Consider the following 22,276-nt stretch of genomic DNA (forward strand, 5'->3'; position numbering starts at 1 on the left):
TTTTGGAGATGAAAACAGAGTGATACCACTATGCCTGACATAATGATGTTTTCTTTTTTAATTTGTGGGTTTTTTTCCTTTCGCTTTTAAACACCTGTGAAATACTTTTTCCTTAGGCCCATGCACCTGGTGCTAAAAGAATAAAATTAGATAGTCCAGAAGAGATTGCTAGATGGAGAGAAGAAAGAAAAAGGTAAGACTTGTGGCCTATGGATTTGTTTTACTGTATTTTCCCTGTGTGAGCATGAGATGACAGCTGAGGGGCAGGAGCAGCATGTAACTGCTGTTTCTGCTGTCACATTGACCCTGGAAAACTCTTGCAGCAGTGATCTGTGTCAGGATGCATGAGCCAGGAGAGTGTGAGCTGTGGAGATTATAATAATTTAAAATATTATAATAGAAGGCAAGGTATCAGCTGAGAAGGAAGCAGCTTTCCCAGATGCTTGATGTGGTATCCCAGGTTAGGTGAATATCTCATTCCTTTTAGCCTCACCACGGATCACATTTTAGGTCAGAAATGTTTGTGTGGTGGTTTTTAATGGCTTAAAAATCTGGAACTATTGTACTGATTATACTTGCAATACTGTGTGCACATTTCCCCATGGTACGTTGTCCCAGTAGACCACACCAGTGAGTTTTCCTGACTTTTTAAGGGCTTTCTGTGTTGCTTGATGCTTTTCTAATGAAAGAGAACAAAAACTGTGAATGATACTGTTCTCGGATAGTCTAATTTACATTGTATTCAGGGTGCAAGGTAAAATTCTCCTATATAGCAGTATTTCTCACTTTTTCTCATCCTGTGATGTAACAGGGTGTGACTTTTATCCAGAGCAGGATTGAAGTATTTATCTCCCAGATTTGTTTGTTTTTTTTTTTTTCCCTTCAGAGTTCAACAGATTAAAATCCACACTTTCTCAGCAGCTTTCTCAGCAGGAGAGAGATGCTGCAGGCTTTCTTCACATCTCTTGATAATTTAGAATAGTCTTGCAAGTGATCAGTGCATGAGTTTTGTTTCCACGAGCAAGAGTCCTGTATGCAGAATGGGAAGTGATATAAATTTTATTCTGAGATCAGTGGTGATGAGCTAGGGCAGTGTCACATGGAGTTTTTTTTAGTGAAAATAAAACCCTGATGGAATCTTACTGATGGTCTGATGGAATCTTATTGATGCATCCACCCTGCATCCATGTCAGAAGGCAATGTTAATGTGTTCTTGCTTTGAACTTCACTTCCCTTAATATATCTTTACACTGTTTTTGTTGAAAAAGAAAGATGAATGGAATTTATTGTAGAATTTTTTTAATTGCCTCCCACCCATTTTTTCCTGTATGGAGAAGCAAAATTTCTCCCCATGTAATTGCATTTTTGGAGGTTTCAATTTTTCCTTGTACACGGTTTCAGCTTTTTCTGCAAATTTCCAGAAGGCAATGGGATATCTTACCACTATGTCAGCACATTACAGCAGTCAACTGTTGCACCTGCTGTTCATTTTTTACAAATGAAAATAATCCATAGGTTCTTAAAAAAAAAAAAAAAAAAAGCTTTTTTGATAGAGAAACAAGAGAACAAGAGATTTTTTTCTCCCTTTTTTAAAATGCCGTCATTAACCAGACAGAATTTGGTTGTGATCTCTGCAAATATAAGTTTGGTGTTAGATTAGGCAAGTTTTGGTGCTAGATTAGTTTTCATTCCAAGGCTTCCTTTTATTCAAAAGATGCTTGAGGCCTTGGTTTTTATTTGCTTTCAGTCTACATATTACTGTTGTGGTTGTTTGGTGACCTAATTTTCTAATGGTAGCTCCAAGGAAGAAGATCCATAATATGCAGTCTCTGAGAGAGTCTTTACTACTCGTTTTCAACTTTTCATACACTTCCCTGTTTTGGGAAGTGTTCAGGAGAGTTCCTGTCTAGCAGCTGATGCTGAGGGTTAAGTGTTGAAATGATGTTTAAGGTGTACATGTCAGTATGTGCTCTACTAGAACATTAGGGAAGTGGGAATTGAATGTAAAATTACGGATATTGTTTGTGTGGGGAGTGGGTGCTGCAAATCACAGCAGCCTTTATCTACACTTAACTGTAAGGGTGATGCTCTGCCTGAGATGGTTTTGCTGAGCTTCTGAAGAATCTCGTTTTTGGTTTTATAGGTGACTGATTTGGCTGTGATACAGCATTGCAGAAAGCCTTTGCTCACTGCAGCACAGTAAAATCAAGGGACAGAAAGTCGTGTGGTCACAGGCACCAACCAGAAAAGGCAGAATGGGATTAGGACTGTCTGAGCCAAGGCCACTAGATGGAGTAGTGCCTCATCTTGGTACTTCAGGCCTTCTGTGGGCATCTTATTTAGCCGTGATGGATGGGTGGAGAATGACTACCTGGGTGGCTTTTGTTACTCTTTGTACAGCGAGAAAGCTCTATGAGCATCCTTCTTTTTTTAATTAAAAAAAAAGGCGGGGGGGTTGGAGGCAGGCAGAGAGAGAAAGCCAGCTGGAACTTTTGTGCAGCATTAATTGGGTCACCAGCAAAGCATCAGTTTAGTACTGAAGGTCTGTTGTTGACTCACAGTAAACACTGCATTGTACAGAAAAGAGGGACACCAGAGGGAGTCTGAGCTATTAAGCAGTTTTGGTTTACAGTGACAGGAAAAAACCTTTTTCATTCTAGAAGCTCCAGTCAGAGCTAAGAATGAATCTTTTTAGGTCATTAATAGTTTGTTCCTAATTAGGTTGCAGTGATTTAATATGTGTGTTTCCATGCTGCTTCCTGTCTTGCTTGTTCTTTCAGCCGTTATAAATAATTACTTGCAGAGTTGAGATTTTTCTTCTTAATTAGCTGCTGTGTTGCTCAATTGTGTATCCTGCTTAAAATCTTGAAGAAAGAGCTTGTATTTAAAGTGTAGCTTACTCTCATAGAGGAAAGAGGAGGAGGAGAGCTGGTAAGGAGTATCTCTGGATGAAGCATGCTGGATTGGAATGCTGTTTTCCTGTTGAACCTGCTGAGCCAAGAAATCTAATTAAGTAAAGAGCAATAGAGATGAAGTTCCACGGGATCTTAGGGTTTCCCTGTGTTTTGCAGACAGATGGTTGTGAAGTCTGACATCAACTTTTCTTGTTTTGATTTGTCTTGTCCCTTCCAAGTGTTGAGAAATGTGCTGTCTTCAGCATATTTTTTCTTTAACATGAGCTTAAAGAGAATTATCTGCAGTGCATTTCCTTAATGTGTCAGAATGAGGTATTGCTGTCTTCCCTACTCCACAAGCAAGATCTGGGTCCTGCCAGCCCATCTGTTTCTCACCAACATTTCTTGAGCAATGGTTATTAGTAAGAATGTGGCAAGGCTGCTTTAGTGTTAAAGTGAATAATTTAATTTACTTTTGCTTAGCTCCTAATAAAACGCTGGGGGCTTTTCTTGAGCTCGTGTGTTGCTTGTAAATTCTCCCCTTTCTGCCCCGCTTTCTTTATTCTCTTGGCATTGGTTTGTTCAGATAGGAATTGTCTGTTGTATTTCCTTGCAATACATCTCACAGGCTGAGCATGTGCTTTGTGCTTGAAGTCCAGTACTGTTAAACACACCATTTTTAATTAATTTGTGGTTTTCTAGTTGCATAATGTTAATCCTAGAGTAGTTTGGAATCCTCCCTGGTGTTGCGTTCATAGTAGTGAAGTATGTCATATAGAAAATAATTTCTTGTGACTTGGTAAAAGTGGAGAAGACAAAGCAAAGTAGAAGGGATGAGTCAATAGATCAAGGTAAACATAGATGCAATAAAGTTTACTCTGATCTGCTGGGATAGATCAGTAGCGAAACTGCCTCAGCTAACGTATGGTTAAATCAGATGTGGGAAAGTTAAGCCAAGATTTTATCAGCTCTGTTGGGTCATTTTTGTTCCCTTTGGGCTATCCATGTCTCCTTTGCTGTTGGCTTTGTATATGCAATTAAGACCAGCTCAAGAAATTTTTGAGGCATTTTGCTCACAGTGCTATTCCTATTAAAATGATGAACTTGTATAGCTCTTGACTCAGGAATTCGTTGTAAAAACTACTATAGAAACAGGTCTCTTTTCTGTTAGATGTTGGCAAAGCTCTGTTTCTTCACTGCTTGCTAAGAGCTGTTTTACTTCAATGTTTATGAGAGCAAGATAAAGTATGTTGGCCTATAAAAAAAATGCATGGCTCTGGCTAGTGTGCTCATTTATCAGAAAAAAAAAGATCTATTCCCTAAGACACATGTGTCATTGATTAGGCTCAGTGTCACTGTTCCTTGTCTCTAGAAGCTTTAGGATATCCTTTACCTGCATGTCTCACTTTGTTGGGATATATTTAATATACTTATCTTAACCTGAAAAACAGTTTTTTTGATACTATCAATTTATTTTGAAAGCTTTGGGTATGTAGAAGTGTATACTGTTGGGACCTGCAGCTGCTATGAAGGAGGGCTGCCTTTCAGGCTGTACTGGCTTCATGAAGTCTGCTGTGCCAGACCATCACATCCTGGTTCAACTCTCCCTTTTACAATAAGTTGCTTAGGGTTGTAAAGCCCTGTGGGGACTGATGAAGCTCTTTGTATTCAAGCTCTGACAAGTTGTTTGCAAGGCATGAGTGCTGGGGTACTTCTACTTCAGTGGTGTTTGTAGGTAACATTTTAGGAACATCGTTTTCTTAGGAGAGGAGGAGGGCATGCCATCTTAGAAGGGTGCAAGCCCAAGTCAGCTCTTGGGATTTAAGCATATGGTCTTTTATGTGGAGGGGCTCAGTCAGTAAAGGCATGAGGTAAAGGCAGTGAGTAAAATGCCATCTAACATTTGAGAAGAGATGGGAAAGATAAACACAGCCGCTACAGATGCCTTCAGATGTGCTTCTGCAGGCATACTGGGACTTGTGACTTGAGCTCTCGCCAGCTGTCAGTTACTGCCTGTGTCAGCTGGAAGGGTGGTTTAGGAGAAATCTGTCAGTCTTGGCAGTTAAATGGAACTGAAAGCCTTGGTGCAGTCCATTACGGTGGCTCGTGGAGGGAGTGGTATCTCACAGGAATGAAAGTGGGAGGCATTCATGTCTCAAATTGTGTTGGGAGAGCGTGTCTGAATATGTCCTTAATCAGCATAAGTGCTGGAGCATTTGAAGACTCCTTTGCTCTAGTATTTAGGGTCTTCCCTTATATTTAAAACACCCTCCCCCCTACAATCTCTACAATAAGCTTGGGGAAATTTTGAGTATAACTACTTGTTTTATGGCTTGCTGTCCTCCTGGGAGCCTTTGTGTTTGAAGGAAAGCACCTTCTCCTAAAACTGCAGCACACAGGGGTCTTTGTCAATACGAAGCTTTGAGATTAAAGAGTTCATTGCACATTTGCTGTGTGCTGGGAGTGTTGTAACATGGATGAACAAATCTAACTAACAGGGAGGAGCAGAGGTAAAACATCACATCCCTGTGCTCACTTGAGCTATATGGCAGATTTCTGGGAGAAATCCAAAGAAAATAGATGTTGACAGCTCATGTTCAAATCCTCTTAAAGGGGACTAGTTCTGTAGTGTGTTTAGGTTTGTCTTGTAGAAAATGCTTCTCTTTTTCCCTTGATATGTGTTTGAAGCTGTCTTGAATCAATGTGACACTTAGCATTCATGCTGTAGTATGGGGGAAATGCATGTGATAAGATTAAATATTTAAAGAAAGATACGTGTCTTTTTGATAGTTATTTTTAGGGAGAAGCTGTTCTATGTTTCTCTCTACTCCATTTTAATAGACATCAAATATTTATTCTTTGTGTTTCTATATAGAAACTGGGGGAGCATGTGCATGTGTTTCTCATTTACCACCTTTATCTCAAAGCACTGGCATTTAGCTAACTAATGTTTGCAGAGCAAGTAGTGTAGCCATTTTTGGGCTTTGATGGTAAAAAGACTTCTGCCCAGGCTCTGTGTGTTGGAACCAGTGAGACATTTGTCTGTAGGGAAGGATGTTAAGGGAGCTGAGGAATAGAAGAGATTGAATGGGTTGGAAGATGGTAGTAACAGTAGATTTCTTTTCATCTGCATGATCTGGCAATTTTTCTTGAACCTAGAATTAAAAAGGGGCAGTAATTCGGGTGAACTTGAGGTCAGTGTGCGAGCACAGTGCTAAATACTGCTCGAGAAGAAACTTGTGTTCTTTTCCATGTCACATTAAAGGAATCTTGTGCACCCAAAAACTGTTCATATAACCTTTAAACTTTACAAGAACTCAGCAGTTAGTTTGCTAAAGCTAGTTTGCTATTTGTCATTCAAATAATCCAATTGAAGCTCCATAGAAATAATATAGGTGGACTAAATTGTGCTGTTATGTGTTGGGGCAAAGAGAGGGTCCATGGCTGTAACCAAACTGTTTGTCTGTACCTTGCTTGGTGGTTTGGTAAATCTAAGAATGCTAATGTGATATATTTTTTTAATTTTTGTTTTGTTTCATTTGTTGCATCTGGATATGTAGGCCTAAATGCACTCAGGTTTCTTTTCCTCACTAATGCCTTTTTAAGAAAGAAACAGTCTGTTAAACTTCCTTGAAAATTTTTAAAAAGCTGTCATGTCTATAGAGGAAGCTGATTCGGTAAAGGGGGATTTGAGAAACTACAGTGAATCCTTTAAGAGCCAGTGAAACTATTTTTTTCTTCTAGAAATTTTCCTACTTTGGCAAACATTGAAAGGAAGAAGGAAATGCAGACACAGAAGGAGGAAAGGGGAGAAGTGCTGACTACCCAGCAGTTTGGGTAAGTGTTTTGAACCAAGCTTGTTGCTTTCCTCCCACAGTTTTCAAAAGTATGCTCTCTTACTGTGGTCTCCCAGCACTTGCTGCTTCCACTGTATACAGAATCTGGCTGCCCTTTAAGAGAGGACAGGCCGTTTGACAAACTGCTGATGTAATATTCTTTTGTTTACTTCATAGGGCTCCAAAGTCCATTTCAGTTAAATGAAACAATAAGTGCATTAAAAATCTGGTATTCTGGCTTGTTTGAGAAAACCACTTTCTAGTGGCCATTCATTAGATCAGCATAACATTGGTCTCTGAAGAAGTAGTAATGGGGGCAAAAGTCATGCAACATAATGATTCCACAGGATTTAATCCTTTATTATCTGAAAATGGCCAGTAGAGATTTTCTTCTTGCTCTCTCTTCTTTCTGATGATAAATCAGTAGTCAAATGAAGAGGGGAAGAAGATAAACATGATGGAAGGCAGAAAAAAGAAGCAGCCCTACTTAAGTTATAATGAAAACCATATGAAAATAAGGTTAAATCTATCTGCTACCATTGTTCTGAGCTGGTGCTTACTTGTCTTGGATTTTTATCTGTTCACTGCCTTATAAATGATTTTCCAGCATGGTTTTGTTCTTCTCTCTCAGTTTCATTGTTAGGTGGAACTGGCTAACTTCGTTAGCTCTGCTTTAGGACCTGTGGGAAGATTGTTTTTTTAAAAAAGATGTTATAATGAGCCACACTCCTAAAATATAATTTGTTTAAACTGGAATGACTGAGCTGGAAGGCAGGAGCAGACTCAGTCCTAAGGGGCTCTTGCTAAATGCCATTTTTTTGCTGCATGGAAGTGCAGCTGGGGTTTGCCTAGCTTTTTGTGTAAGGGATGACAGCAAACAAAACAAAACTTGCAAACTTGCACCATGCTAAAATGTTTGAGTTAGTGCAGAATAAGAAGTTAGTGTAATTTATTAAATGTGGACAGTGCAAATTACCTTGTTGCAGCATGTTCTTCAGAAGATCCAGCACTTGCCTGCCCCCACTCAACCAGTTGCCTTTCATGCCTGGAAGGAAAGGTTTATAGAAGACTGAAGTAAAACTTCCATAAAAGGATATAAAGTTGGAGGAGTGCTTTGCACCCAAGGAACCAAACCTGGGCATTGAAACTAAAGATGCAAACATATATATTGTATATATATATGTGTGTGTGTGTGTGTGTGTGTGTGTGTGTATATATATATATATATATATATATATATATAACATATATATTGTGACATTTCTTTGTCACAGTAACAAACTGTTTGATATCTACAGGTTTTATTTGCTGACTTTCCTGGCTGTGAGTCAGATGCATCAAGTAGCCTTAAATGTCCATCAGAAATTCCATGCTGTTACATTTGTTAGTAGGTTTATATCTGGAAAACTGGAAAAAAAAGCCCTCAAAATTGCAGGTTCTTTACTTCTGCATAGCAACTTTTTATTCTAGTTCATTCTAGAAATCTCTTATTTTTCTTCCCTCCCTCCCCTTAGCACTCTAGACTTGGTGAGCTGTCCATAATCTGTCATTTCTGCTTTGTATATCAGCCGTAAAGATTCTGCAATTGATGTTTATCTAGCAAATTTACTGATGTGTGAGGAAAAAATAGAATACAGCTTGTTCCCTGCAAGCTGTACTATTAAAGCAAATGGCCAAGTAAGATTTAGAAAGGATTAGATGCTTAACACTTCCATGGTGCTTTCCAGTTGTGGTTGTCTGAAGTGCTTTGCAACTCCTAAGTCTCAGCATCCCTGTGTGTGAGATCGGAGATGCAGAAGGACCACTTTGGAAGGCTGTCTGGTGTCTCACAACACCTGAGTAATGCACAGCTCTCCATGCCCACTGAATGGAGAGTGAAGAGCAGGATGTCTTCCACAAGGGAACGTAAGAAGGCAGATACCAGGCTGATATTTGTTGGGACATGTTTTTGACCTTGAGGTTTCTTTCGGGGTGTTTGAGGCCCCAGAGAATTTAGAAAGTTGGTTTTAACCCTTGGTCAAGGACAACAGCTTTAATTAAGCCTGTATTTGCTCAATGTCTTCTAGGTTGTACAACATGCTGAATTTAGAGTGTGGTTGGGCAAATTCAGAAATGCAGTTTTCTCTCTTGTTGGAGTTGAATCATAGGAGATAATATTAGCCTTCTTTTGTGGGTGAGGGACTGATGCACAGGAAGGCAGTGGCTTGCCACTTGTACCACAGGAACACTGTGGTGGGTGATGCCATCAGGGATGAGCAATCAGCGTTAGACATTGTCGTGAAGTGACTGGAGAATGAAATTAAATATGTTTTGTTGTGATATAAAGTAATTTTTGTTATGACTGGCCTTGTTCTCCTCTAAGGAAGGACTTGATAAAGCCAGAAAAGCATGGAAGAGAGGAATGCTGGTAACAGGAACATTTCTGAACAAACAAAGTAGTGGGTGGCTTGAAAGGGCTGTATGATGGAGGCCTAGAAAGATTGCATAGGTGCAGGAGGTGAATAAAGTGTAATTATACACTGGTTCTTCTAACTCAAGAAGAATGGGTTACTAAATGACTTGTTTAGACCTCAGAATGAAGACAAACAAAAAGTCTTTTGTCACAAAATATTAACACCTTGCTGCAAGATTTTAGCAATGCCAGACATGAAGTCAGCATCCCAAATGAGGGATAATAGGACCTCAGCTGTGCTGTAGGTGAGGCTGAGGCAGAACAAACCATGAGGTTCATTGAGGACAGGAGATCTTGTGTCGTTTTTGCTGTTGTAATGTACTGCTGATTAGTTACAGTCCTGTTTTGCTGAATTAAGTTTCTGTTGCTTGGAAATAAATATTTTCAGAAAGCTTCAGCTGTCCCTTCTATATTTGCTTTTCTCTCTTGGTCACATTTATTCTTGTATCTATAGAATTCAACCAGTTTGTTAAGCTTTCCAGGTATCTTCCTATCAACATGTGTTTGTAGGATAACCTGGAAGATAACAGAACTGTGAAAGATAAGTGGAACCAGCATGCTGTGCTCTTCCTGTATTTCAGGACTTGTTATTTTGTTTCAGTTTTTTAAAAAATGCATTATCCTGATGGACATTTCTTTTATTCCTTTTTCTTGGAATGGGAAAGATGAATGGCATGTTGGTTGGAGGCGGGAGTAGGTAGTCATTACAGCTGATGGTGTCAGATGGCTGAATGGATTTGGTGCAGCAAGATGCTTCTCAGAGCTGTAACTAGAAAAAAGGGACTTCAGCAGTGAAAGAATGTTTATAGTAGATGCTTTCCTTTTAACTTCACATTGCCTCTGTTTTGAGTTACTTTAATGCTTAAGTGAAGAGTGTATTGTTGACTTTGTTATCTGAAATGAGAATGCCATGTCTTCACGCTGCAGGTTATCAAGGAACTTTCTTAGTCCATGTACCCTTGGCCTTGTTGAAAACTAAAAACTAAAAGTTGTGAGCTTCAAAACTGTTCATTCAGTTCCTGCTTTGTCCCATTGCCCTGCCTGAGATGAGGTGTGACTGATTTCATGGTCTGTCACCTCATGTTAGCTGAGCTGGTGTAAGTCCTGGCATCATTCTGTGTTGCTGAACCTTAAACAAGGGCCTGAGCCATTTGGTTACATCAGTTGTTTTTATTCTCATAGCTTATCATCTGTATGAGCTTTCCGTTTCTATTCTCCAGCAAAATGAAGGGGATGTGGAAACCTCCAGAAAATGGAGAAGCTCTTGGCCATCAACGAAGACACAGGAGAAGACAATGGCGCCCGTTCTGGAAGAAATTTAAGAAAAATGGTGGCGATTATCATGGACCTAAAACTCAAAATGAAGCCAATGGGCCAGAAAACAGCACATGTGAAAAGGGACACGAAAAGCAAAATGCATTGGCAGGCCAAGCATATGAAAAAGACATGGACCCTCTTGGCCTTCTGGCAAACGGTGATGTTGGTAAGATTAAGGAACTTGGAGAAGTTTTATTTTAAATGATTGTTTTAAGTTTACATGCTGAGACTTGGTTCTTGCTAGTTACCGTTTTGGAAGTCTGACATGAACTTTGTGTTCAGTGTTACATGGTCTGATGTAAATATTGTACAGTAGTCTAAAGGCCATGCAGCACCAATGTAGGTTGCTAAATTAACATAAGAGAGATAAGAAAGTTTTTATAAAACCAGAAGGAGAATGAAGTACTTCAACAGCCAAATTATTTTTAAAGACTGTTAAATGTCCCTTTGTGGTTTTGAAAACAACAGTATTTAGAAAGTGAAAACAAATGGATTTCCTTGTATGAGTTAAGTGAATTGCTTAAAATGTCAGTATTTTACTTTTAATTCTGTTCTTTGCTGTATTATTACTCTTGATATTCTCCATATGTGTGTGTTCTCTGAAGTATTCCTGCTTAGTTTTTTTGGGTTTGGTTTTTTGTTGGGGTTTTTTTTTTTTTTTTTGTGAGCATCTCTTGTTTCCTCATGCTGGCAGCAATATAAATTCTTCAGATCTAACTATTCATAATATAGTCAGCAGTGATGCAGTACTTCTAGAATATGGCATGTAAGCTGACTTATACTCTGGCTATTTTTAGCAACAAGGGTAGAATACATTCCCTGGAAAGATGTCTGATGCTGAGTTTTTCCTCTTGAAAACATAATCTTCAATTAGTGAGAACAAGAACTCAGCATCCCTATGCAATTTGTTTTCTCCATTAATCTTTGCATGTTGGGAAACTTAAGTATGCTTAAATATCTATGTATTTCCCTGCAGCATCTGTGTTTTACTTAATGATAAAAGGTCTAATTATGCCAAAGTACAGCTAGTGACCTCTATTATAGTAGGTAGAAAAGGAATGTGGTAGCCCTTAATAAAACAATATTAAAGCTAGTTGCAACTTTTTATACAATTGAGAAATACAGCCAGAACAAATAATAACAAACACAATATAACTAAGTAGAATTAAAAAAAAAAAAAAAATCAGCCCAAATCTATTATTTTTATGTATAGGTGCATCTTTTTAATTCTCCTTTTTTTTTTTCTTTTTTTTTTTTTTCTAATTCCCCCTGATTGTCTTCTAAATCCTTCTCCTCCATCTCAGAACTAAATCCACCAACACTTCAAAATTTATTATGAAATCCTCTCTCTCTCTTTACTTACATTTAATAACAAAACTTATAATTATATTTGGTACGCAAAGAAGGAACCAGAAAGCTCAGCTTTCTGCTGAGCTTCAGGAAACTTGTGTTCAGGAAACTTTTTGTTTCAGTAGCTTTGCTGGCAGGACTATAAACCAGTGGAGGCACCAGTTTGCCACCCCCTATCTATAGAGGGTTAGACAGGTGAGGGGTTTTCTATCAGTCCACAGCACCATTGAGCAATGGTGCCCAACATCAGGTGTGTGTGGTGCTGAGATGGGGATTTGGCAGCAAAGCTGGATGTTGGCAGGATTGTTGGGAAAAATCCCTCTTGCCTTTTCTTTCCCTACAGAATCTGACAAGGATGAGGCAGCTGAGGAGGATGGGAGACTGGGAACGACAGTTGTCCCCAGGCAGGTGACCTCTGCCCTTAGCGCGCTGTCGGCCAACTATGGCAGCGCATCCGACAGCGAGCCCGAAGGTGTGTGGAAACAACCTCTGCCCTTCTCCTCTCCCCTTCTACCCTGTGTCACACTGCAGTGACGGGGACTGCAAGCAGGACGGTGGCTTTTTTTTGCTGTCCTTTCCTCAGCAGCATGTCCTGGGTTGAGAGAGGAGGCATAAAATGTCTTTGATTAAGTTGTGTATCATCAAATTTCCCAAGCCTTTTCTCCCCTAGTTGGGGGAAAATAAGGAACCTGTTTTCAGTCTTGTTTCAAATCATGTTTGAATAGTGCCAGGAAAAAGCTGTTGTCACTCCATGAACTAATTTCCACATCCTTAAGGGCTTTTTCCACAGAAGGCTGCTGGGTATTGCAGTAGGACTTGAACTCTCTGTTACTTGGATTTTTTGCTTCTCTGAGTGTATGAATCAGTGTGTGGCGAGGAATTGCTGCTGGTGCTTGTTTTTGCAAATATTTACCAAGCCTTACTTGCCCTGGGTGCCCTACCCAAAGTTAGAGAGCATGTAGCATCCTCTGCCCTAACTGTATCATGATTTTCTCAGCAGCCAAATTTGCAGCAAGCTATAATGTGAATCAAGGTACTTCTTAAATGATAAGAGGGTAGAGGTTTGAAAATCTCAGTCAGGTGTTATTCCTTTTCCTTTTCTTTTTGTGCTGTAGAATTGAAATTGTTTTCCTTTCTGTGAATGTTTAGAGATTATTCTTTGTATTTAAAAAGAAAACCCAAGCCAAAAAAACCCTCTCTTCCTCTAAGTAAACCTTGAACATCTTCACATCAGGTTGTGTGACCAAGAATATTACTAACGAACTGCCAGTGCATGGGGATATGAGCATATTGAAGAGGCTTTTAAGTTTGAGATGAAAGTGTGTTCTTTTTCTTTAAGAAATCCCTGTCAAGACTGCAACAAAAGCTGAGAGAAACCAGGCTGTGCTCAGAAATACGCCTCAAACTACTCCTGCTCCTCAGAGTCGGAAACCAAATCAAAACCGCCCAGAATGCGCAGGCACAGCGTTAAGGAGCTCGAATTCAAATGCACGTACCCCCAGAGGGCCTGATAAGCGGGGCAGGAAAACATTACCTCGTCTTCCCAAGCGCCGTCCAACTCTGCTGGAAATGGTAAGAGGCTAAAATAATGCCTCCTGTGCAAGAGTAGAACTGCTTGTGAATGTTTCTCCTCTTCCCTGTGGGAAGTTAGAGCAGTCTGTTAGCACAGGGCCTGGCTTAAGAATAGTAAAGTGAGTGTTTCACTTGGAGAAGGTGAAGATGCTTTAATAGACAAATAGAAATACCCTGGCATGCATTCAGGTAACAACTCACTTTGGTAAGCAAGGGATGACAACTGAATCATGTGTCTGAAATGAGCTGCACAAGGAACAAACCCTTTGTTCCTCCCTCTTCTCTTCCCTTCCCTGTGTCAGTATCCAGTAGGTTTGGGTTGTATGTAATCCCAGCAGCCGTGTTCTGATCTTTTTGCTCCCAGCTTTGCTGTTCAGCCGCCTTCCTCTGCTGGAAGAGCACACAGTGCTTTTTGCACATGCAAAGAGATCTTGTTGAGAAGTGTGTTGGTGACTTAAAATACAGAATGATGTTTTGCTGCAACCTGTTTGCAGAAGGGTTTCTTCTCTAGGCATGTTTTGATCAATCTGAGGGAGGGACAGCACCTTGAAGAACAGCAGGTTGGTGTCTCAGAAGTGTAGAAGGAGGTTTGTTGGGGTGAGTGCAAGGTATTCCCAGTAGCAGTGCAGAGCAATCCACTTGGCCACAAAGCTTGGTGTCTTTCTTTAGAAAGCTCTGACAAAACCTTGGAGCTTTTATTGTGTTTATTGCTCAAAAGCAGTACTACTCTTGTGAGTCTATAAATGGCATGAAGCTCCTCCATCAAGGGAAAACTTGCAGTGGGCAAAACACAGGAGAAAGCAGGGTGCCACTGACATCAGAGCTCTGAAATAGCACAGGATGTTTCAGCAAGAGATACCTGATAAGGTACGACTCAAGCTGCTGATGTGGGAGAAATCCCTTGGTAGTCTTTTTAGCACATAGTACTTTATTGCTGCCAAGAATTAAAGTTCCTAGTGACTGAAAAGGAAGTGTTTGTCCCTTGTGTGGCTCCCTAAGCATGCAGTTGCCTTTATCACTTGCTCTTCAAAGTTTTTGGTGATCAAAGCAGTGACGACTCTGGAAGAAAGTCAGATGAAGTCCCACATACTGAGAGAAGCTGGCAATACATAGGAAACCTGAGTTGAAGCTTGCCAGTATAGTCCATTTTTAAAATGGCATTTTAGTGAGGTTTTTTTGCCTCTTCAGATTGCTCAGAGTTGTTTTTAAAGAATGTGTACTGTGGCTGTGAATCACAGAGGAGGGCCTGAGGTTTGCAGGTAGGCTTCCACTGTCATTAGAAATGGTTACTGTGCAAAAACCTTGGGAGGGAGCAAGGTTGAAACTTTACAAAATGGATCCAGAAAGTACATTAGAATACTGAAAAAAGGTTGTTGTATCAATGAAATGATGCGTTAAAAAAAATGAAAAGGAGGTAGGAGAAAAGCTGCAGGTATCTCTTGGCAGTCATTCAGCAGTGAGCTTGGGCACTACTAAAACATATTTACTGTGGACATGCTAACACTAATGTGTATTTAGTCATTCTCTGTGCTGACAAAATCAAAAGCTTGTGTACTGTCACTCCACTGATACCCATCCCTGCGTTAAAAAATGAAATACAAAGATACAGTCTTTGATAGGGTAATTTCTGCAGCCCTGCTGGGCCCTAATTTGGCCATTTGGGAATTCACCAGTTTTTCCCAGTCAAACAAAGAGAACATCACTCTGTCCCTTGTCTGCCCTGAAGTACATCTCCTAGTTCATATGGAAGATTCCTGAAGGCTCATTTTAGGTGTCAGCTGCTTGTAACACCTCTTCGCAGCTGATCTAAGTAGAAATACTCAGGCTTGAAAGTGGCTGGTTAAACCACTGTTGAAACTTGTAACAACAAAAACGCGCTTCTTGATGACATTACTAGCCAAGCTTAGCCAAATCTCCTGCAGTGTGTAATACAGCTCTAGTGCAACTGATAAGGTAGTTACAAATTTAGCCTCTTGGCTCAGATTTTGTTTGTCCATACTACTAGTTCTGCTGACACTCACATTGAAAAAGGTTCATTCGGCTCTCTGGCTGATAGGTTTCTTTTTCCTGCTACCAAAGTGAACCTTAATGAGGTTAAAGTCAATGAGAAAGGCCTCTAGCACATTAAGCTACTAGAATTAGGTTGGTATATGTATTATAGCCCAGACCAGTTATTGCTGTTTAAATCCATGGTCTGGTACCTGATGAAAGATGCCCTTTCCTTGTATTTATCTTTTACTCATAGGAGGTTTAAATTAAAAATGCATGGGATATGAAATTGCAGTTACAGTATAACTCAAAGTGTGAAAAATGATAATAGACCTGCTGTACTGGAATGCATGGCCTGGTATTACAGTCTGTGGAATGCATGGCCTGGTATTACAGTCTGTGATTTGAGAACATCATTGTCTCTGTGGTATGGCAGTCTCCAGCCCCATGTGCCCAGGACCTGTGTGAGAGACCCAACTGCTTAACTTGAAAGATGTTGGAAATCACTGAGTAGATCAGTATATGTTGCTATGCTTGTATCAGCTACAGAGCAATAGATGGAAATGTGCATCATCTTCTCTTTTTTTTAATTTCCAGCTACTGGCCCAGGACATTCGGCACGAGAGGAATGTGATTTTGCAGTGTGTTCGATACCTCATCAGAAATAACACGTTTGGACTTCATCTTAAAACAGAACCACAGGCTGAAGCAGAAACTGAACAGTCTTCTACACCTACAGCAGAGCCTTCTATGGAAAAACCTGGTGAATCTAATTGTTCTTGTAGCTCTGACCTTCAGTTAGAAGGAGGACAAGAAGATGCATTATTAATAGCCCAGGGTGAGAAAGAACCTGTGGATCAGACTTCACAGATGGCTCAGTTGGCAGATGAGGACACGTGGGAAACCCCATCAATTCAGTGTGAAGGAGCACCATAGAGGATGTCTGTTATGGACAGTAAAGGCTCACATTTTCTACTCAACTGATGCTTTTTGAAAGACATCAGTGTAACAAAAAATCATTAAAGTACATACTGAGAGCTGTTAAAACCACTTTCCTAATCTGTTCTGCCCTAGGTGGCCATTTCCTTGGAAAACATGTTGAGTAATTCCATATCCACATGGCATAAAGGCAGCAGTGGCACAGAATATGACCTTCCCTAGAGTAGATGCAGATTCCTGCTCTAGAGCTTCAGAGTTCTGTGTCTTACCTTTTTATGGAATGTGTGTGAGTCCATCCCCAGAGCCAAGTAGGATGGATTTTCTTCATGTGAAGTCATGGTCTCGTGTGTGTGGAGTATCTTGAGCGTCCAGAAGTATTTCAGTGTAGTTTCAAAATGGCAATTCAGTGCACACATTGTTTCACTGCAGCTGTTACAAGATACATCCAATATAAATCTAATATAGCCAGTGTAAAATATGGAAGATATAACTGACCTGTCTCAAAAAGTACTGCTTCTGCCAGGAGCCTCTTCCTCCCTGAATTAAGTTGTTAATTGAACAGAGAAATGGAAACAAGGGTGCAGGTTTTATTTATTTAAAAAAAAAATAAATACTATAACTGCTTGCATCAGTGCTGGGTTGCTGGTTGAACTCAGGTACCCAGTATTGAACTTCAACTTCTGTTACAGTTATTGCCTGACAAATTAACTCCTGAAGCAAGCCCTCAATATCATTATCAAAGTTTAGAAAGCTTACCAAGAGTTACTGGTTACATTGGGAATTTTTTGGTTGGCCTTCTGGAAGAACGCCTTGGTACATTGTCACAATACTCCTAAGGCACCCAGCGACTGGTTTTCTTTGTGGCTTTGTGCATTCATCCGTAGTGTTGTGGCCATTAAAAAAGAAGCATCAGCCAAGGTTTAGAAACAAGTTTAGTCTTTTGATTATATTGTGCATTTGTTTGTCAGAATGCTTCTTATCAAGGGCAGGTGTTTTGTAACATTGACACTGAAAACACACCACAAAAATAATCTATTCTCAAAACCTCCACTTCAGAATCTGCTCTTTGTCTTTTAGTCATGGTTAAATATTGCCATTAACTTTCAGGGACTGGCCTTATTTTCTTTTTCTTTGGTAGAAGTCTAGCCTTCCATTCCGCCACATGAAATAGGGAGATTCACATGAGGGTTTTTTGTTGCCTAATAACTGTATTTTCTTTCCTTTAGTTCCTTAACTTGTGCCACACATCTCATTTGTGGAGTATAGGAAACGAGAAGTAGTTGAAAATTCTGTCCTGCTGCTCCGCTATTTATAACTACAACTGCATATTGTGTTTGTAATGCACTGTCTAAATTTATGGAATTATATAAATACCAACACCCTTGTAAAAGTTGTGTGTCTCAAGGATATATGTGCAGAATAGAAGCAGTGATCATAAACATTTATATTTCCAAGGCAGATGATTCATTCTTCCCATGATGATCTCACGAGCCATCTCAATCTCACTGACTTGCCTCTGGCTCTTACAGTTTTACTGCAATGAAAATACCAACGAGGAACACTCAGCCACGGAGATCTGGCACTCGAGCAGAACCTGGTTTCACAGTGGAGTGGTACCAGTACTGTTGAAAGCATAAGTAACAGCTGCAGAAAGAGAAATGGTTGTCTTAAATTTGCTATTAATTTGCACTTTAAACAACCCTGTGTCCTATCAAGGTGATGGCAGAGCTTTCTTTGACTGTACTTTTTGACCTTGTGTTTAAAAAGAGAAAACCTTTACCAAGAATTCTTTATACTGTTGTCACTATGACTTAAGAACATTAAACTTTCACACAAAACCAAAAACTTTGTCAGAAAAAGAATCTTTTTAAAAGTCTGTTTCATATAGATAGAAGTTTTAACCTAGGACTTGTTACATACATGAAGAACTGCTATTTTTCTTATAACAAGCCATTTCTGGCAACTCATATAGCAGCCATGTGGAGACAGACACTGCAGTGATGTCAAACCCTGAATTGCAGTCTTGGTCAATGGTAGGAGGTCTCTGTCCTTTCCTCTTCCCCTACTTTTCTTTTTGTGTTCTTCCAGACTATGTTCAGACTTCACAGACCCCTTCCTGCTCATCAAGGTTGTGCTTTCTTAGTACTTTGGATTCAGCCTTTGTATAGGGAAGGTGCCATAATGGCCTTCTCTGGTACTCTCAAATGCCTGCAGGCTTTTCTGGTCCCTGCAGTTTTGTCTGCTCTGTGTTTGCAGAGGTGGGTTTTGTTCACTCAAATAAAATACCTCTCTGTGTCTGTAAGAAGAGCCTGTTGTCTCCAGCATGCTGCTGGAGCCAGTGCTTTGTGTAGCTTTTAGCTTTCTCATTGTCTTGATTTGGGGTTGTAGTTTCTTAAAGTTTTTTTTTTTTGCAGTGTTATTAAGAAAAAAAGAATCCTACTGCTCAGTCTTTGTGACTCACTTTAGATAAAAATATTCCAGTGACAACCTTCACACTTCTGAAATTTTATTTTTTATCTTTCTTCTTTTATAACTTAGCTACTGAAAATGTAGTTGTAGGCGTCTAGTTTAAATTCAGTTCCCTTGGGCTTTGCTGGTTTTTGTTTGTTTTAAACCCATCTCACCTACTGAGCTAGAAGAGTGGAGAGAGGGAAGAAAAAAATCAAGACTACTCATTTGTGGAGGTGCAGCTTAGGCAACTTAGGCTTGCCTGTGAGCAGAATCCTTTGTGCTACAGCTCAGCTGCTCCTGGGAGGGTGAGGGAAACAAGTGATGGGTGCATTTCTAATCTGCGTGACTCCTTGGTCAGTGAGGGCTTTTGCAGCTGATTTTACATGATGATGTTGCAGTCCTTGCACTGAAAGCACAGGAGAAGGGGTGGTTTGATTAGCCCTGCACCAAAGGGAGGTGCTGTCCCTGCTGCCAACACTATGCCCCTCTGTGTCACATCTGGCTGTCCGTTGTGTTTACCCTTGTTCCTGTGACTGCTAATCCAAGTCATGTGGTGCAGTCATTATTCAGAATGACAGTCATGCAGTCCTAGCAGATCTTAGATGTTTGAAAAATGCTGAGGAATAAATACAGGCTCTTTGGGCTGTTTTTTTGGTCAAAGGCAGAAGTCTGCACTGGAATGCTGCATTCCTCTAGCTGTCTATTCAGCATACTGCATCGTTCTGACTGTCTGTGAAAGCACAAGACAATTGGAGAAAGTTCATGAGGACTGGAAAGAAAACAAGTATCAGTTCAGGAGGATCTCAGGACCTACAGACTCATCAGCTTCACCTTGACCCCACTGAAGGTGGAACACATGAGCCTAGAAACTTTCCAGACATAGTAAAGACAGTAATAGAATGGTTTGGGTTGGAAGGGTCCTTAAGGATATCTGGTTCCAACCTTCTCCAATGGGCAGGAACACCTTCCACTAGAATATGTTGCTCAAAGAACCATCCAACCTGGCCTTGAACACTTCCAGGGAGGGAGCATCCACAGCTCTTCTGTGGATGCTTCTTCAAACTATTCTAATGCACATCACCCCCAGAGTGAAGAATTTCTTCCTAATTTCGAACATACAAGAAGGTGTTTGGGTTTAGCCAGTGGTGTTTTATGAAGGAGGAATGCTTTATCACTTGGCTAGTCTTTTACAGAGAAATTGCTTGATTGGCTGAGGATATTGCTCATTGTAGATTTGACAAGGCTTTAGATGCTGTGTCCTATAAAATCCTTATTGGTGAGGTATGGGTTGGATAGGTGGATAGTGAGGTAGGTTGAGCACTTGTTGAAGTGCCAGGCTGAAAGGGCTGTGGTCAGTCACCAGCAGGTTGGAAGAAGTGATGCTTTCTCTCTGTTCAGCACTGGTGATGTCCATCTGGAGTGCTGGGTCCTGTGCTGGGCTGCCCAGTGTAGGAGAGACATGGACATACTGCAAGTCTAGTGCAGGGCCACAAAGGTGATGAAGGGATTGGAGCATCTTCCTTATGGGGAGAAGCTGAGAGAGCCTGGAGAAGAGTAGATTCAGGGAGCTTTCATTCATGCAGACAGGCACCTGATGGGAAAAGTAAAAGTGTAGCCAGGAATTCCTCTGTAGTGACCATGGACAAGACTTGACAAAAGCACCCCTAATGGAAGGAAATGCGGGAAATTTCTTTTAAATATTTGAAGACTTGTTTTTACTGGGAGAGGGGTGAAACACTGACACAGATTGCCCAGAAATGTTGTGGCATGTCCATCCTTGGGGGTATTCAAAACCTGACAGGATGCAGCCCTGAGCAGATTGCTGTGGGTGAGAGCTGGAAGGGATGACCTCCAGAGGTGCTCACCAGCCTCAGCTCTGCTGGGACTCTGCAGGCTGAAGTGGATGTGCTGCTCAGATTTGCTTGTTGGTACAAAACACTTGCTGTGAAGGCACTGTCCCTAATGAAATGACAGAGCAGACACATCCCATGGGCTGCCCTGCCTGCACAAGGCTGATGGACTGCATCAAGTATTGAAGAGAAGGTCCAAGCTCAGCACCCGCGACAGCTGACACGACTGCATGGCCTACATTTGTCCCTAGTGTTTGTCCTTGTGCAACCTTGAACTTCAGCTCTGCGCATCAATTTGCAGAGAGGGATGCTAAATCCAACACTTTAACTCTCCCTGCAGTGCAATTTGAGATGGATGAATGAAAAATGCTGTGTAAGTGTTGGGTTTTGCTGTTACTTGGTGAGGTGAAAAAGAGTCGTGTTGGTCTGGGTATTCACTGGCGTAATCTGGGAGTGCTCAATACCTGAAAGAAACTCCCACTCTCCCTGCTCTTCGTTACTCTTCTGGCTTATGTTGTGTGACTCTCTTCCTAAATTGTCCTCTGATTTCTAAATATATCCTTCAGGGGGTGGCTCTTGTTTGGCAAGGCAGCTTTCTTGGCAGGGCATAATTTTTCCATCCTTTTTGTATACATAAAGGAAGCTTATTGACTACGTATGAGCATGGGCTCTTGTATGAAAACAATATCAGTTCAGAAAAATAAAACCTTGTGTGCTGAGGAGTATCTGACATATCAAAACCCCTACGTGGTCATAGGAGCTATTGTTTTGGGTGAGGGGAAATCCAGAGTGGATTTAATTTTCTTTCAGGTTGACTAAAGTCTTAATGAAAACACTGATAGGGGTACTTGTTGGGGAAAGAGAAACAAGAAATTGGAACAAGTGCAATGTGTAGTTGGAGGGAAACAACAAGCTTGTTTTCTATATTTGTCACAGCAAGCCATGTACTGAGTTGTTAAACCTGCTTCCCCCCCTCCAGTCTCACCATCTTGCTTTGTAAACACGGGCTGATGTGCTTAAATGGTATATCATTGGCATTGGGGAAGCTGAAAGAAAATTGCACCAATATTTGTCTGTACTGATCCACACTCTCTTGACTAGTGAATATCTGTTCAGAGCTGGGTCCCTTTTGAACTCTGTTTCCTTGGCAAACAGTTGGGGTGAAATACCTAGATTTCCCACTGGATTGACTTATGGATGGATCTGGGCAAAAGGCTATTTTTCCAGTTCCAGAAATGGCCTGAAACATGCCAAAGTACACCTGTTTATAATGATTTCAGAAGAGATTTCTTTCTTGTGTTTGTCCAGAGTGTAACTTTTGTGGAACATTGGTTTTAGGTTGGTGAAACCTTTCATTTCACTTGGGACAAAAGCATTTTTTTTCTGTTAAAACAGAAATGAGGAAACCAGAGCAGATCCTTCTCAGCACAGGAGAAGGTGACTCCCCACTCCCAGGCTCCCAAGAGAGGGCTGCTTGGAGTGGCCCCCTTGGAGCATGCAGGGCTGGCTGATCCCATCTCCTGCCTCTCAATGGCTCCACTTGGCCACAATGTTTGTCTCCTGATGGAGAGGACCAGGGTGCTTTGCTGAGGGGCTGCATTTCTCACCTGGGAGGCTAGACCTCTG

At 40.7% G+C, this 22,276-nt stretch overlaps 1 protein-coding gene across 1 annotated transcript in view; it reads left to right on the top strand.

Annotated features, from left to right (window-relative positions):
• The window catches only part of NUFIP1 (nuclear FMR1 interacting protein 1), a 21,349-nt gene extending 3,155 nt beyond the window's left edge, over positions 1-18,194 (top strand). The window contains 6 exon segments of the mRNA XM_059839056.1: positions 117-193; positions 6,639-6,731; positions 10,403-10,665; positions 12,193-12,321; positions 13,189-13,421; positions 16,008-18,194. Of these exon segments, the coding sequence (XP_059695039.1) occupies positions 117-193; positions 6,639-6,731; positions 10,403-10,665; positions 12,193-12,321; positions 13,189-13,421; positions 16,008-16,346 (1,134 nt within the window). The 3' untranslated portion in view covers positions 16,347-18,194.
• The last annotated feature ends 4,082 nt before the right edge of the window (positions 18,195-22,276 follow it).

This window comes from Haemorhous mexicanus, chromosome 2, assembly GCF_027477595.1.
Source record: "Haemorhous mexicanus isolate bHaeMex1 chromosome 2, bHaeMex1.pri, whole genome shotgun sequence".
Lineage (NCBI taxonomy): Eukaryota > Metazoa > Chordata > Aves > Passeriformes > Fringillidae > Haemorhous > Haemorhous mexicanus.